General features: G+C 44.3%; 2 protein-coding genes across 2 annotated transcripts; both read left to right on the forward strand.

The window, feature by feature from the left end:
- Window positions 1–522: 522 nt before the first annotated feature.
- LOC108799695 (olfactory receptor 5AS1-like) lies at window positions 523–1,455 on the forward strand. The gene has a single exon (XM_018571594.1). The coding sequence runs from the start codon at window positions 523–525 to the stop codon at window positions 1,453–1,455; it is 933 nt and encodes a 310-aa protein (XP_018427096.1).
- Window positions 1,456–4,879: 3,424 nt separating this feature from the next.
- On the forward strand, window positions 4,880–9,199 carry LOC108799696 (olfactory receptor 1361-like). The gene is made up of 2 exons (XM_018571595.1): window positions 4,880–4,907; window positions 8,262–9,199. Exons 1-2 carry the CDS (start codon window positions 4,880–4,882, stop codon window positions 9,197–9,199), a joined length of 966 nt encoding a protein of 321 aa, XP_018427097.1.
- The last annotated feature ends 7,868 nt before the right edge of the window (window positions 9,200–17,067 follow it).

Below are 17,067 nucleotides of genomic sequence, written 5' to 3' on the forward strand. Positions count from 1 at the left end.
GGATTGTGTATGTGTGTGTGAGAATGTCTGTGAGTGGGTGACATTGTGTCTGTATGTCAGTGTTTTTGAGGGCTCGTTCACACTAGTGAACGTGTGTTAAACTGTACCACGCAATCGCACCTACCATGCATTAAGGTACCGCAAGCTCAATTGCAGTGTGACTTGGATTGCGACTTAATGTGGGTACTGAGGTTACACAGGTTGAGAACCACTGATCTAGGGCAGGGGTAGACAAACTTCCCACCATGCTTCTCCCTCTGGAAGTCATGCCTGTGGCTGTCAGAGTCTTGCTATGGGATTTGTAGTTTCTCCACAGCTGGAGGGCCTAAGTTTGCCTACCTCTAATCTAGGGGTTCTAAGAATGTCATGGTTTGTGGGCAGCATTCAGTATTGCAGACATGGATATAGTTGGGCCTGATACCAAATTAACTCAAAATCTTCTCCTTTCAAACCTTTTGATGCAATTTTTCTTTTATAGGAAAACATTTAGAACAGGGAAGACTACATGGAACTTGGGTGACCATGAGGAAGAACGATACAGAGGTCACCAGTTTCATTCTACTGGGATTTACTAACCGGGATGATATCCTGGTTGGCCTGTTTATTATATTTCTCCTGATTTACGTCTTCACGCTATTGGGCAATATTTGCATTATCGCCGTGACGCTCTTTAACGACGGCCTGAATAAGCCGATGTATTTCTTTCTGGGCAATCTCGCCTTTTTAGACATCCTCTATTCCACGGTCATTGCCCCCAAAATGCTCTCTACCTTTCTGATGAAAGACAAATCCATCACGTATTCGGCCTGCGTGGTTCAGATGTTCCTCTTCGCAACGCTGATCACGTCGGAGAGCGTCCTCCTGGCCATCATGGCTTACGATCGCTACCTTGCCATCTGCAACCCTTTGAGGTATCCGGCCATTATGACCACCAGGTTCTGCGCCTGGCTCGTCTGTGGGGCTTATCTGAACGGTCTCTTCCAGTCCTTGTTTCACACGTGTTTCACCTTTCACCTGACCTTTTGTAAGACGGAAATAAGTTACTTCTTCTGCGACATGCCGCCGCTGCTCAAACTGTCCTGCACGGACACCACAGTCAATGAAATGATCCTGTTCACCTTCTGTGGGTTCAATGAGGGTGGCTCCGCCCTTGTGGTCATAGTATCTTATTTTTTTATAATTGCTTCTCTCATTAAAATCCGCTCTGGACACGGCAGAAGTAAAGCCACATCGACTTGCCTTTCCCACTTTGTAGTGTTTACGTTATACTATGGAAGCCTATTCTTCATCTATCTGAGACCAGCCGGTAGCCGTTCCATGGAAACAGACAGGGTGGCCTCTGTGGTCTATACGGTGGCCATTCCAATGCTGAACCCAATCATCTACAGCTTAAGGAACAGCGATTTTAAGATGACATTCCAGAAACTTTTGTCATGGAAATGTTCACTGTTGTAAATATCTGATCTTCATTACAGCAGAGATGTTCAGTGCATCCATACTAAGCAATGTGTAAGAGTAACACCTCCAGGTATTTGTTACCTTGGTTTTTTCTTCTAAAAGGATGCACCATCTTTGTTCAGGCATCATACGGGGCTACCACCTACCTCAGGACTCAGACGCTGGCTCAGAGATAACACAGTCATGTAGTTCATGTGCAGTTCTTGGCTGCGTTCACAAATGTCTGACACAGACAGTGTCCGGAATTTGCATACCCCTGAGCTAGAATGTATGCAGTGGCGTCACAAGGCAGGGTGTGTGTGTGTGTGGGGGGGTTATGTGCGGCCCGCACCCGGGTGCCACCATTGGAGGGGTGACACCAATATGAATGACAGTCATTTTGTGTCACCCCCTATGAAAAGTCAGGCACTCGGTCACGGACTGAGAGCTCGACGGTGTCAGGAGAGAGGAGGGGACCCGGCGGCATACCTTATCCCGCCGGGTGAACATCCCCTCCTCTCTCTGCCGGCGTCCATCACCGGCGTCGATAAGACCACAGCGCATGCACGATGACGTCACATTGGGATGCCCCTGGACACAGATCAGCCTTATGACTCTCTGCGAAGTTCAACTCTTGCAGTCTGATCATTGGTGAAGGGGAGACTAAAGAAGGGCTTCCTCCTGCCTGCAGTAGACTAAATACATGATCTCATCCATAGGCAAAGTTAATGGACTGTACCTAAAGGACAACTATTTAAAGGTAAAAGGTGGATCCTTTCTGAAAAAAAGGTATTGCTGCTGTATATTGTGACACGTCTGGAATTTATTCATAAAGACTTGTAGAGTTACTGAAAGGATTTTCCAATAATTTGCAACTATTTTTTCACACTTTTAAACTAATGTTTTTATCTGTTTTTTGTTGTTTTGCTTTATTTATAAAAATGTTTCTTTCCGAATAAACATTAAATACATGGTGTGCCCATGTTATTTTAGGTTGGCTAAAGAGAAAGCACAGCAGAAGATGTTTGCCTTCAGACTGTCTGTCTCTGATTGACACTCCATATGGACCCCATCTGGACAGAGCAGGGCGTATGGGGCAGGGAGGGGAGGAGTCATGCTACACTTTTAAAGATGTTACTGTGTATGAGTATCTCCTTTTTTCCATGTAGTTCAGGGACAGCAGACAGAGAGACAGGGATGGATAGTTGATGTTCACATTAGGCAAGATATACGTAGACGGGAACAGGTAATAAACTCACCAACAGTAGAAACAAGCCAATGTAATAATGTATAAGACTGAGTCTGTCCAAGCACAATAATGGCACAGCCTGTCAGTTCATCAGTAGATGGTACTTGGAGTCCACATCAGACCAACTGCCAGCGACATTTGGGTGCTCATAGTACTGGCGCTGGGAACACAACCTACAGAAACAAAGTTGGTAACCAAAAGCAAAATCATTCAAATGGAAAAAATATTTCATAACTGTTACTTAATAGTCCTGAACATAATAGAAAATATTAGGGATGCACCGAAACCGGTGTATTTCAGTATCGAGTACAAACACCGATATTGTTTTTCCGGTACTTGCCGATACCAAAAGTCCCATTAAAGGAGAACTATGGGGTTCACCCTAGGCTCAGTAACCCTAGGCTCAGTATACCGCGAGCTAGAGCTCGCGGTATACTGAGACGCCAGAGCGGATCCCGACATCGATGTCTGGATCCGCCCAGCTGCGTGAGTGACAGCTGGCTCTGCCTATCTAGAGGCAGAGCCAGCTGTACCCGCCCCCTCCCCAGTCTGTTCTGCCAGTCAGCGCTGGGGGATCGGAGCGGGGAGAGGGGAATCCAGCCCCTCCCCTGTCACGGCAGAGAGCCGTGACAGGATTGAGAAGTGAGCGAACACCGGTATGTGTTCGCTCACCTCCCGATCTACTGAGCCGACCTGTGACAGTCTCATTGTCACAGGTCGGCTAGAACTATGAGGTGAGTGGAAATCACAGGCTCCCTGATTGGCCGGGAAGCCGGCTCCATGCTCTTTCGTCACAAGTGACGAGGGAGCATGGAGCCGGCTTCCCGGCCAATCAGGAAGTATTGGGCTAGGCATCGGAGCATTTGAGCCGAATATTCGGCACCGATACTAGTTTTAGTATCGGTGCATCCCTAGAAAATATATACGTTGGTGTTATGGGAACCATACGTCCCCAATAATTCTTTATCTGCAGACACAAGGTATAAGGCAGCACAATGCTTTGGGCCTACTAGTGGCCAAGACTTTACATGAGGTCATGTAAGGCGCTGCTTCCTCTGACTCATGATTTCTTCAAACCATTTATACATATCATACTGTATGCTGTGCCTGCAGGTTGAGTGAACGATTTTCTCTTTGAAATGTTGGAGGGCGTGATAAGTACTCGATGGACTTGTGTCTTTTTTCAACCTGACTAACTATGTAACTATGTAACCCTTGTAATTCCATGTGCTGGCTTTGGTCACCAATCTGTTATAGTGCTTTATTTGCTGAGTCTAGCTATGCCTGGGCACTGTCTATAGGGTTGCCACCTTTTCTTTCAACGAAACCCGAACACTCTAGCGACGCATAGAGGTTTTTTGGGGAGAATGAGTTGCGGCTTATTCATATGTAAATCCACCCATTCGTATGTAAATATCACAGTCAAGACTATTTTCAGTGGGGGGCCAGTAGCCCCTATCTTAATTTTGGTTGCGCCTGTCTGCCTGACATCATGTGTCCGGGTCTCAGCTGCCATGAAACCCGGACACAGCTTTCAAAACCCGGACTGTCCAGGTGAATCCCGTACAGGTGGCAACCCTAACTGTCTATTGGAATTTGCTAGGCCGTTCTTTCTATCCTTTCATATACTGTATAATCCCCATGTAGTAATGATCCCATTTTGTGTTCTATCTTCTTTTCATATACTGCATAACCCCCATGTAGTAATGATCCCATCTTGTGTTACACCTAGACAAGCCTTGCCGCCCAGACATTTCCCAGTTGCTTAGGTAATTCTTGTCTGCTAGCTCAGAATACATGCCTCTACCGTGTCTCCTTACCCACATTGCTGCTGTCAGGTCTCCAGCCTTTCCTGCCTCTGGCTTGTCATTCATGTTCTTGTCAGTGGCCCCCTGTTAGTCGTTATACGCCGTACATCTCTAGCACCATCCTGCACATGTACCACTTCTGCAGAATCCAAGCTTAAAAATCTTAGGACCTGGCATGGAGTACTGCACCTAAATCTGGAGGTGGCAGGTCACCTACCAATGGAATGACCCAGTTCTCTACAGTCACTTTACCTGGATTCTCTACCTGGATGAATGAGAACCTTCACAGACACCAGTTCCCTACAGTCACTATAGCCTTGAATTCTCTGATTCATTCAAAGATAATATGGTAAATCATCCCGTTACAAAGGTATTAGATACCGCAATGGAGGTGACCATCTGGGTGGAAGAGGGTAGGGATGATCATTTTCTGCCCAATTCTAGCCCTGGGCTTTAGCTATGAAGAACTGTTCTCTTTCTCTGGTGGAGCCCATGCAGTTCAGCTTTACCAAGCTACATGAGACCACTATGCTGAGGCCATGTTTGCAGGGATCCAGCCATTATTACAAAGCCAAGGGACACCTCTATATTACCTACCCTAACGAGCCTACCCTAAAGAAAACTTAGGTAACTCCAGAAGTCCACTTTAGAAGCTCAACCAAGCAGTCAGGTTTTTCCTCTTTCATCTAGTAAAGGCATTTTCAATGATTCCAGTATAAAGATGTTTTTATCCAGCCATATATTTAGTTGACCTTTTGTTAGTGATTTGGTCATTCGGGAACTCCTTTGGCTTATCTATTTGTAATACAGAAGAAATATTCCCAGAAACCCCCCATGAGTTGCTTGCTGTCTATCCAAGTGACTTCCAGGAATGGAGATGTTGTGGTCCTCACTGCACTCAGTGGTTCCTCTCAGTGACCGATACATCACTGTAGGACACAATAGTGATACACAGTGGTCGGCAGGTGGATCCCCTGAAGACAGTCCATTGATAACACAGCAAAGAGGAATCTGAGTCACAGGTGAGCAGGGATGAGTACAGGTCCTTAGCAGGAGAGACACCAGACTTGCTCCTGAAGCCCACTATGTTCCGGGTACCTTCAGCAGCCATCAGCTTTCCTGGTTCTTCTGCTCTAGCATCAGCAGAGGCCTCCTCCAGTATTTCCACCCCGAGGCCTCAGGCCTAGCCTGGAGGGTGGCTGGACAGCACCCCAGCTTGGACTAATCCATGGCTGGACCCGAACTAGACTGAGCACATGGCGATTCCCTCCAGTATATGTACAATATCCCAGCATGCACCACTGGTTGAGAGAGACCCAGTGATTGGCTGGTGATCTGTAGATATATATATCTATATATATATAGATATATATATATACACACACTATATTGATAAAAGTATTGGGACACCCATCTAAATCATTGGATTCTGGTGTTCCATGAACTTTCCTTGTTACTAAATATTCCGCGGTCACCTGTTAGTGGTATTATAACAAAGTGGAAGCAACTGGGAACAACAGCAACTCAGCCACGAATTGACTTGGTAATATGTATCTTTTTTGTACCAATTTTTTTGCTGTGTTCCGTCTATAATTTCATAGGAGGTTATGCCTGGTATTTTGTTCCTCCCTTTTTCACGGTCATAATAAGGGAATGTAAGTGATAGTACTGATGAAAATATTGACAGAAAATTAAATCAGTGTTATTGTTAGTGTTCATAATTATCCTCCTTGTTACACTCCTGAGCCAACACACAAGAGAGTTCTGAAAATATAATTAATTCCCTGGGGGCGCCCAGATCCTGAAAAACAAAACATATATAAGGAGAGCCGTCTATGTCTGGCAAATCTCAAGTCTCCGGTATACAGTAAGTGACGTAGGGAACCCATATGATAAAACTGACACATTCATTACCGGTGTATGTTGGAGCCCACGCCCCCCACCCCCCGTATTAGAAACTCAGCTCCTTCCAACAGTTAAGAGAACGGAACACCTTTGACCAAGAATAATCATGGGAGATATTTACTTCCCTAAGCCTGGGTGGAGGCACTGCTGGCATGTCAAGAGGATGAAAATGTATAAACTTATTGCAGGACAATTTTTTGCATGATCATTGCACTTGAGATGGTGCACTGTTGGGGTCTGTTAAAGCTACAGTGAAGTTCTCCATGTTGAAGACTGAACTTCAACACGTAGACTGGGGGAAATCTTGTTAAAACCTCATTACACAATTAGATTGATGTACTAAAGGAGAATAGGCTGTTCACTTTGCAACACAATTTTTTTTATAGCTTGTACCTCACTCACTAAGCTGAGGGGAAGCATTGTTTCCTAGCTTGTACATGATTGGATGATAGGCATCAGCAGAGCTTCAACTCACTCACTAAGCTAAGGGGAATAATTTTTTCAGAGCTTGTACATGATTGGATGATAGGCATCAGCAGAGCTTTACCTCACTCACTAAGCTAAGGGGAAGAATGTTTTCATAGTTTATACATGATTGTATGATGGACGTCAGCAGAGCTTCACCTCATTCACTAAGCTAAGGGGAAGAATTTTTTCATAGTTTGTACATGATTGTATGATGGACGTCAGCAGAGCTTTATCTCATTCACTAAGCTGAGGGGAAGAATTGTTTCATAGCTTGTACATGATTGTATGATGGATGTCAGCAGAGCTTCACCTCATTCACTAAGCTAAGGGGAAGAATTTTTTCATAGCTTGTATATGATTGTATGATGGACGTCAGCAGAGCTTCACCTCATTCACTAAGCTGAGGGGAAGAATTTTTTCATAGCCTGTACATGATTGTATGATGGACGTCAGCAGAGCTTCATTTCATTCACTGAGCTAAGGGGAAGAATTTTCACGTAGCTTGTACATGATTGGAGGATGGACGTCAGCAGAGCTTCACCTCATTCACTAAGCTAAGGGGAAGAATTTTTGAATAGCTTGTATATGAATGGAGGATGGGCGTCAGCAGAGCTTCACCTCATTCACTAAGCTAAGGGGAAACTTCCCCTTCAATGAGCGAATACTTTTGCAAAGTGGGCAGCCTATTTGCCTATAGTAAATCAACCCCTAAGGCTCCTCTTGTGGTTTCCATCTTCGAAAAGGTTTTATTCCGCAAGAACAGTGATAATGTGGAAAAGTCTTGAAATATTTCTTGGTAAATCTTTTGAAAATATAAATATTTGTGTAAAATACTGATGTCCCATTCTCAGAAACGGCAGAGAGGAGAGGAAGAAGCACACAAGTGAACACATCCATCAATTTATAGATACTTTTTTTTGGAAAAAGTCCATCTAACCTCCATCTTTGTACCTTTGAGGTCCTCTGATCTGCCCTCTGATCTTCAGTAGAGCCATGTTCTTCTAATCTCCACCGTTCTGGTTATATACACACTCACATGGACTGATAACTTAGTTCTATCAGAATCCTCTACTGAGGAATGCAATGCTCCTCTTTCAGACATGGTGTTAGTTTGCAGAAATTGGGAATTCTCTGAGGTTTAGATATCACCTGGAAAGATATCACATTGTGATCCCGTTGATCATTGTCGGCAATGGCACAATAGAGGAAGCTGCGTTTGTATGAACACATGGAGACTGGGTGTCCACTGATATCATTCTGCCATATAAGCGACCTCCATGTTTCTTGCAGTTGTTTGGTGGTATTGTTCTTTCACCTGACATTTCTGACTCCTCGATAATTTCTGATGGAAAAAGTAAATCTAACCTCCGGCTTTTTTCTTCTGGCCTTCTCAGACCTTCACTACAACCGTGCCGCTCTCTTCTCCACCATTCTGGTAATCTACGCACTCACATGGACTACTAACTTACTTTTACTAAGTTCTATTAAACTTTCTCCACAGTTGCACACACCCATGTACTTTTTGTTAGGTAACCTGTCGGTAGTGGACATCTCTTTCTCTACAGTGACGGTGCCCAAGCTTCTATCCGGCATTCTTCGTGGAGGAACCTCCATCTCCTTCCTCGGCTGTTTCCTGCAGATGTACTTCTTTGTGTTTCTGGGGGTGACTGAGATTTTCCTTCTGTCAGTAATGGCGTTTGATCGTTATTTGGCTGTTTGTATCCCCTTACGCTACACCTCGTTAATGAATAATAAGGTCGTGGTCATCTTGTCAAGCAGTTGTTGGGTGGCAGCTTCTCTGCATTCATTATTGCACACATACGTTCTCTCACAATTGACCTACTGTGAGGACAGACTTATCCCCCACTTCTTCTGTGACATGACCCCGCTCATCAAGCTGTCCTGTTCCAGTACTAAATCGGCTGAGCTCCTAATATACACAGAAGGTTCCATAGCTATAATTATTCCATTCCTTTTCATACTCATCTCCTATGTGCTCATTGGATGGGCTATAGCAAAAATGAAAACCAGTAGCAGCCGGAGCAAAGCTTTTTCTTCCTGTTCTTCTCATCTCATGGTCATTTGTCTGTTCTATGGCACCATCATTTTCATATACTTCCGTCCTCCCTCTGTTTACTCTTCACAGTATGATCGCATTGTCAGCGTGGCTTACACCATCATCACACCTATGCTGAATGCTTTTATTTACAGCCTAAGGAACCAAGATGTGAAACAGGCTCTGAAGAAACCTTTCAAGGAATGCTTTTCTGACAGATGGACAAAGAACCTTTCTGCTCATGGTCTGAGAGATGAATTTGAGATGAATTGGTGACCAAGTCTCCCTTGGTCTCCTTTACTCTTCTCAGTTACAAAGGTTTTTCAACAGGTAGAAAGCTAGCTACTTCACCATCTGACCATGCTCTTGTCATACTACAAGAGCTCTGCTCCACAATCTAAAAAAAAAAAAAGATTTGATAGATTCTGAATACCTGGTTGGGTTTTAGAAGCAAAAATTCCTCAATACATTAATGAAATGATTATATTTTGGAAATGAATGAATGAATGATGAATTGGGGGAAATTTGGAATCTGATATTATCATATGGAACTGGTTCACTTCTTGCAATTTAACTGATGTGTCCCATTATCTATTCTCACTGAATAAGTTTACTTTTCCGAGACCTGAGAATCTACATCTATGCAATGTATTTCTTCTTTCTATTTAAAAATATTGCAATATCATTTTAGCTTCAGCTCCTACAATGAAAACAGCTCCCTCCAACAAATCTTATTCGCAATATGCTCCACAGTGTACAACTCAGCAAGATTAAATGATCACTCTAAAACCAAACCTCTCCCCCATCAATAATTCCCACAATCAAATCTAAGACCTGTCACTAGGGATGCACTGATACTAGTATCGGTATCGGTGCCGATACAGAGTATTTGGGCAAGTACTCGTACTCGCCCAAATGCTCCGATACCTTCCCCGATACCGGAAATTTTCCTCTGACCGGCAGTGCCGTAGGGGAACATGGAGCTGGCTTCCCGGCAATCAGGAAGCTGGGCTGCGAGTAATGACCCGCCTCTGGCTCCATGCAGATTGGCTGGGAAGCCAGCTCCATGCTCCCTGGTGTAATGACTCGCCGCCCGGCTTCCTGATACTGGAAGTTCCGGTATCGGAAAAAGTATCAGTCACTGCAGGGATTCCCCCTAGATAGGCAGAGCCAGCTGTCACTCACGCAGCTGGGTGGGTCTCGACAGTATTATTGGGATCCGTCCCGGCAGCGGCGCTCTCAGTATATCGCGGGCAATAGCTCGCTATATACTGAGCTTTAGGTCATAGGAGGATGTTAGTATATGTCCTCCCGTGACCCTAAAGAGAACTATGGGGAAAAACACTCACCCCATAGTTCTCCTTTAACCTAACCCTCTCAAAATGAACCTTCCCTTGCAAGTGTACATGTGCTACTCCTTTAGCAAATCAACCCAGATGTGCCCATATATGTGGTATGTGCCAAAAAAACCTGTGCTTGCAAACTCCTCCACCTGAACCACTTCCCTCCGTTGGGGACAAAACTCACCAGATAGATGTGACCGCTCAAATCAACATGTTGGTCAGTATGCACTTAGAGATCTGATCTACCACAGGCTATTCAATGGCTGTATGCCTTCTCACATTCCCTGGGTAAATGGCAGCAGCAATGATATGAAACAGAAAAGCAAAAATCTCATGAGAAGTAGCTCAGCTCTCAAGCATCTTCTCACAAGATTTAGGCTCACCCCTGTAGAAGGCCTGTTGATTTCCCGTGCCTGCTGGAAGCGGCCTGAAGACTTAGCTGTCTATGTGTAAAGAATTTTCAGGGCCCTGTGCCCTATGCATATCTGTGAACGTTTGGTTTGGGTGAATAATGCCAAACAATATATGTTCTTGTATCGGTGCCGATACAGAGTATTCGGGCAAGTATGATTACTCCGATACTTACCATCGATACCAGAACTTCTGGTCAGAGGAAGATTTCCTCTGAACACGGAGCCAGCTTCCCTGCCAAGCTGGGCGGCGGGTATGACTTCCTGATTGGCCGGGAAGCCAGCTCCATGCTGTTTGGCCGGCTCAATCCTGATTGGCCGGCTACCCAGCCAATCAGCCGACCTAACAGCATGGAGCCAGCTTCCCGGCCAAACAGGATGCCGGGTAGTGGGTAATGACTCGCCTACCGGCTTCCTTTTTGGCCAGCAAACAGAATGGAGCCAACTTCCTGGGCAATCAAGAAGCCAGGCAATGCCATGCTTCCTGATTGACCCGGAAGCCGACTCCATGCTAGCGGAAGTACCAGTATCGGTTCATGGTGTCGGCGAGTACCGAAAGATAAATATCAGTACTCTTACCCAAAAAAACGGAATAGGTTCATCCCTGTTCTTAATATATATTTTTTTCTAATTCGAATGCAGTGAGTTGTAGCAACATATTGTGGCCCCTAGATGAAGCTGAGCCATTCAATGGCCATAATGTATTATTACAACACAAACACACATTCAAACTGGTAAATAAATAATTTAGTTGGCCAAAACGAACATTCACAGATGTTCACAGATCAAATTCAGACCCCTTGGTGTAAATTGAGTAAATTTAACTTTTTCTTCTCATTTTTATTTATTTATTTATTAAAAGTAATAATTTTTTCACTTACCATTTCTAAACAGGGAAGGAGGTCTTCTACAAAATCACAATGAGAAGTGTCCGATCACACTCCTGACCAATATCCCACTTTTGTTGCTTTAGTGGGTGCCGCAGTAACTGATGGATGGCGCTGTATGGAACAGCGTAAGGCATCGGGTCACCAACACACCAATGTCCACCATATCAATCCGTTTTATTGACGTACGATAAACATGGTATCACAATAAAATACAATGTTTCAGAACCTCATGCAGTTCCTTCATCAGGCCAACGGTGTGATGACACTGATGACACGGTGTCACACTGATCGCCTGATCAAGGAACCACATGTGGTTCCCGAAACATTGTGTTTAATTGCGATACCACGTTTATCATGCGTCAACAAAAGAAGGCTTGATGAGGTGGACCTTGGTGTGCTGGTGACCTGATTGCTTTTATTGCAGCAAAAGCAATAAAAGCAAAGGGAACTTTGAACTTAGTTAAAGGGAACTTTGAACCATTTAGCAGATCACTGGAGTAGCCTCAACAACCCTAAATCTCCAGTCAGTTAGTCAAATGCTTCCAATTCTGACCATGTTTTTTATAGAAGAGGAGGGGACACAGCAGATTAAGACCTACTTCGTGGCCCACGCACTGACATGTTATAGCTACATATATCAAGTATTTTATTGATTGCAATTATCCTTTTTTTTACTGATGTATGCTATGTCTTCACTATATATTTTTTATATTGTATTCTATATTGGTGGGTGTGCCCTGACACCATGATGACGTCATGGGGTGGGGACCTCTAACCTTCTCCACACTCACTGAGGGGTATATATGTGGTATGTTTTGTGCTCTTCGTTTGTCACATCTCTGCCCTGATAAAGGGACCCTGCGCGGTCACGAAACGTTGGATTTAGTGATATTTGTGACGTTTGGTTCGATTAAATGGACGGTACTTTTTGAGCCTCACTTCCTGAGTGCTGGTGATTTCTACTCTCTAATGACTAATAATAAAATACTTCACGTTCACTCCCAACTGTAGGTGACAATCACTCAGGGGCGTCCCGAGGCTGGGTGACACCTGGAGCGCTAACCGAGTGTCACCCCGCCAAGACGTCACTGCGAATGCGCGTGACGGCACCACGCGCGTGTGCGATGACGTCATCGCGCACGCGCGGCAGTATTCTGATACCTGCCGGCGGCCATCTTGGTGATGGACGCCGGCAGAGAGAGGAGGGGACAGTCACCCCGACGGGATAAGGTATGCCGCCGGGTCCCCTCCTCTCTCCTGATACTGTCGGGCGTTCGGTCCATGACCGAGCGCCCGACTTTTCAGAGGGGGGTCACCCCTCCAATGGTGTCACCCGGGTGCCGGCCGCACCCCCCTTGTGGTAGATTTTCCAACTCCTCCTGGTGGAGCACATCTTTCCCTTAGCCAAAGGCTGCCAGAGTGGATTTTACCAAAATTTGTATATCTAGACCTCCTTCCAACCAAACGTCTGCCACCATAACAGATTCATTCCACTATAGACATGTCTGACTGATTACCCAGATCACAAATTCTCCTTCCATCTAACGATGCCTCATGATGGATATCTGTGTTTGAACATATGTTCATTAAACAATTTCTATTTTGAAAAATAGCAGTTAAGGCTAAACGCCATAAAGATACTAATTTATTAAATTAATATCTGACTAATAAATTATTATCTAATTAATGTATTAAATAATTATTAATTATTCAATTAAAATGTACTAAATGATGTATTATTTATCAAATAATAATTAATTATACGCATTTATTTATTTTAAAAAAACAAGTACCTGAATTTGACTTTGATATGCGCTTTTTGAAGTCGCTGTACGGAAGAGCTCAAACTGGTAGCGGGAAAAGCAGTAGGAGGAGCTAGTCAGTGGTGCTGCAGTCCTTATTTGCTAGCAATGAACATGCTCATATCAAGAGAGAGCAGAGTGACCACTGCAGAGTGAGAGATATAAACTTATCAGTCTGCCGCTTCTCCTTTCACTTTCCAGTCCAGCTTTCACATCCACATTTGTGACAAGCAGCAAACATATACAGATTTACATATACAAACTCTGCATTACATGTTAGGACTCCTGTAAAGCACACACACACACACACACACACACACAAACACAATGACTCAGTCTATAAAATGTATAAAGTCTTCATAAAAATGTTTCTGCTTTCCATGGATGGTAGCTTTGTTAATAAAATCCTTATAAAGAATTGTGCTTGTTGCGTCTTTTCTTTTGTCTGGCACCTTTCCCATCTGATGTCTTTGTCCGATCTCTATCAACAGGTCCCAGGGTTCCATAATGAATTCGGAATTTTTAAAAAAAGGAGAACCCTTAAGAACCTTCAAGAACCTTGAATGGCTAACTGAAGGTAGACACCCATAACAGATGCTGTTTAGGACCACAACAGACCTGAACACAAGTGCTCCCAAATTTTTTTTCAAAAACATCCAATATAACTACCCTGTTTCCCCCGAAAATAAGACCTACCCCGAAAATAAGATCTTGTACTATTTTTGGGAATTGCTAAAATAGAAGACCTACCCTGTAAATAAGACCTAGTTGTGACCATTCCAGGGGCCGGTGGTGGCAAAAGGGGGAACTTGAAAAGTCGCGGGAGAGGCAGGAGAGAATCAACGGTGCCAATTAAGCCAGCGCTAGAGGAAGCGAGGCGGCAGCGGAGGGAGCAGAGCCGCACAAGCCGATGCCTCCTCTATAGCGCCGGCTCCTGTCACAGGCGGAGTGATACCAAATGGTCTCCGCCTGTGAGGAATCGATAGTGAAAGCGCGCTTCGCTCATTCTGGCCAGCGATTGGTTACCAAATTGCTCTTGGAAAGGTACGGCACCCCTGATCACCATATGTTTGTACATGAAAACATGTAGACTGTTGTACATGAATAAGTGTGGATTGTTGTACATTGAAAAAAAAAAAATAAGACCTAGTGTGTTTTTTTTGAGCCAAAAAAATATAAGACAGTGTCTTATTTTCGGGGAAACACGGTACATAAAGCACACATTTCCCTCCAAAAAAAAATCAGAATGTCACCAAACCTCTTTCTAAAAAAATAGCTGGGTATCTTTTTTTTTTTAATTAAAGGGTTGGTAATGAAGTGACATTCTCTCACGTAAAGCTGAACTCCGGGTACAAAAACTTCCATTTTCAAATATATTCATTAATAGCCACAAAGGATATAAATCCACTTTGTGTGCACCAGATGCCTTTAAAAACACAGTCATTACCTTGCAAACATAGCAGTGACATCACCACTGTCCTACACATCGCCTGCGCACAAAGCAGTGCTGTGGGATAGACCCAGCAGGCTCCACCCACTACAGGAGGGGGCAGAGGCAAGACCAGTTGCCATACACAAGCAGAGAGAGCAGCAGTGAGCGGTCTTTATTACAGGAAGGGGTGGAGACAAGACCAGTCACCCTGCACAAACAGAGAGAGCAGCAGTAAGAGGTCTTTATTACAGGAGGGGGCAGAGACAGGACCAGTCGCCCTGTGCATGGAGGTAGAGCAGCAGTGACCAGTCTTTATTACAGGAGGGGGCGGAGACAAGACCAGTCACCCTGCACAAATAGAGAGAGCAGCAGTGACCGGTCTTTATTTTTTTTTTTAAGCATGTCAAATTTTTATTATGTATAATTAAAATAAAATATTACAGTACAATCAAACATTGGTATGCCACAAAGACTATATATCAGTGCGCAGACTGAAATCCAGACATGTCAAACAAATTACTACCATGAAGTGAAACTAAATCTATACCATTTGGCTACCTTCCGCCGGATTGTTTCGCCTCAAATATGTGCCATATAAACAACAATTAACAGACCCCATAACCATGTGGTTCAGAACTGTGGGTAAAAGACCACCGTGATCCATTAGTGGTAAACGTGGGTGCAACGGGAGTAGCCCTCGTGGGGGAAAGTGATGGTGGGAACCTCGATTGGGGGTAGCATGTCAGGGGTCAAAGGACATCCAGGGGGCCTAGGGAACCCGTCAGTTTGGCCTCGAGGTACCAGTTGGACAGCTTAAAAATGGACATCAGATCTTGCAGCTGTTGTAGCGAAAACTCAGCTGCAACATAGGATGTCCAAGTAGCAAAAAACGTTTTAGTACGAGCTTGATTAAACTTAGTGTCCAACTTGTCCAATAATAACAAGCGATTCAGCAGGGGGCGGAATGTGTCCACGGATGGGGGATCAGATAAGATCCAGTTACACAGGATTGCTTTTTTGGCCATCAGAAGACAGAGATGTTCCCAACGGGTAGGACAGGAGGGGTTCCCGTTCGTGGGCAGGGGGAGGGCATGCAGTAACCAGAAGGTCGGGGACAACGTCCTGTTCTTATGGGAATGCCCATTCATGAAGGACACTATGGCATACCAAAAACTTTGTATATAAGACCTGGAGGAAATACACAAAGCATGTCAAGATTCAAGAAGAATACACAGGACTCTGGTATGAGGACAATATTTGCTAATCCCAGAGTTCAGCTTTAATAAACGATGAAAATTGACTTTTGGACCACTGGCCAGTTCACAGGGGTTTACCGCGGGCCATCTTGGCGTGCTGGCTCCATTGACTTCCAGTCAGCAAGTGAGTGAGATCCAATGTGGATCACTATTTTATTGGGGGGGGAGGGGGGGGAAGCTTTAAGAAGGCATTTTTTTCCAAAAAAATTGAAACTTTATTTGAAGTGCACAAAGAGTACACTCTACTCAGGTCTCCATACGCGGTACATTCCAGTGTGCTCCGAAAAATGTTTACATATATGCCATTTTCACAGCACAACGCAGATCACGCCAGCATTGTGCTCTACACGGGACACATAGAAAATGATAGTTCTGGAAACTCCATTCATTCCAAAATTGAATGTCAAAATCAAACAAAATTTGGAAGGAAATTTGTCAAGTCTCTGGTGACATTACACAATTTTCTGACCAGATTTTTTAATGAGCGTTCACATGATAATCTACCAATGTATGGCCGGCTTAAGAGTTAAGAAAATATGATAGAAGAATGAGATCAGTTTTATTTTTACTGCTTATAACAATCAGTCACAAGAGAATTCTGAGAACATCATCAGGAGATTGGAGAGTCCTCTGTGGCACCCACACATTATATATGGAGATCTCTCTGTGGCTGGCAGATCTCTGACTTCTTACAGGGAATGGTAAGTGGCAAATGGAAACCATTCTGTATAGACTCTGTGATGACCTAGAAGATGAGAGAGAGAGAGAGAGGACGAGAAGAGAGAGAGGACGGGAAGAGAGGGAGAAGGAGAAAGGGGGAGAGAGAGAGGAGAGAAAAGAGAAGAGAGAGAATGGAGGTTAGAGAAAAGAGAGAGAAAGAGAGAGGAGGGAGAGAAAAGAGAGGAGAGAGCAGAGATGAGAAAGAAAGGAGGCGAAAGAGAGAAAAGAGAGAGAAGAGAGAGCAAGAGAAAGGAGGAGAGAGAGAGAGAGAGAGAGAGAGAGAGAGAGAGG

Source organism: Nanorana parkeri, unplaced genomic scaffold (assembly GCF_000935625.1).
Source record: "Nanorana parkeri isolate BGI_ZX_2015 unplaced genomic scaffold, ASM93562v1 scaffold1791, whole genome shotgun sequence".
NCBI lineage: Eukaryota > Metazoa > Chordata > Amphibia > Anura > Dicroglossidae > Nanorana > Nanorana parkeri.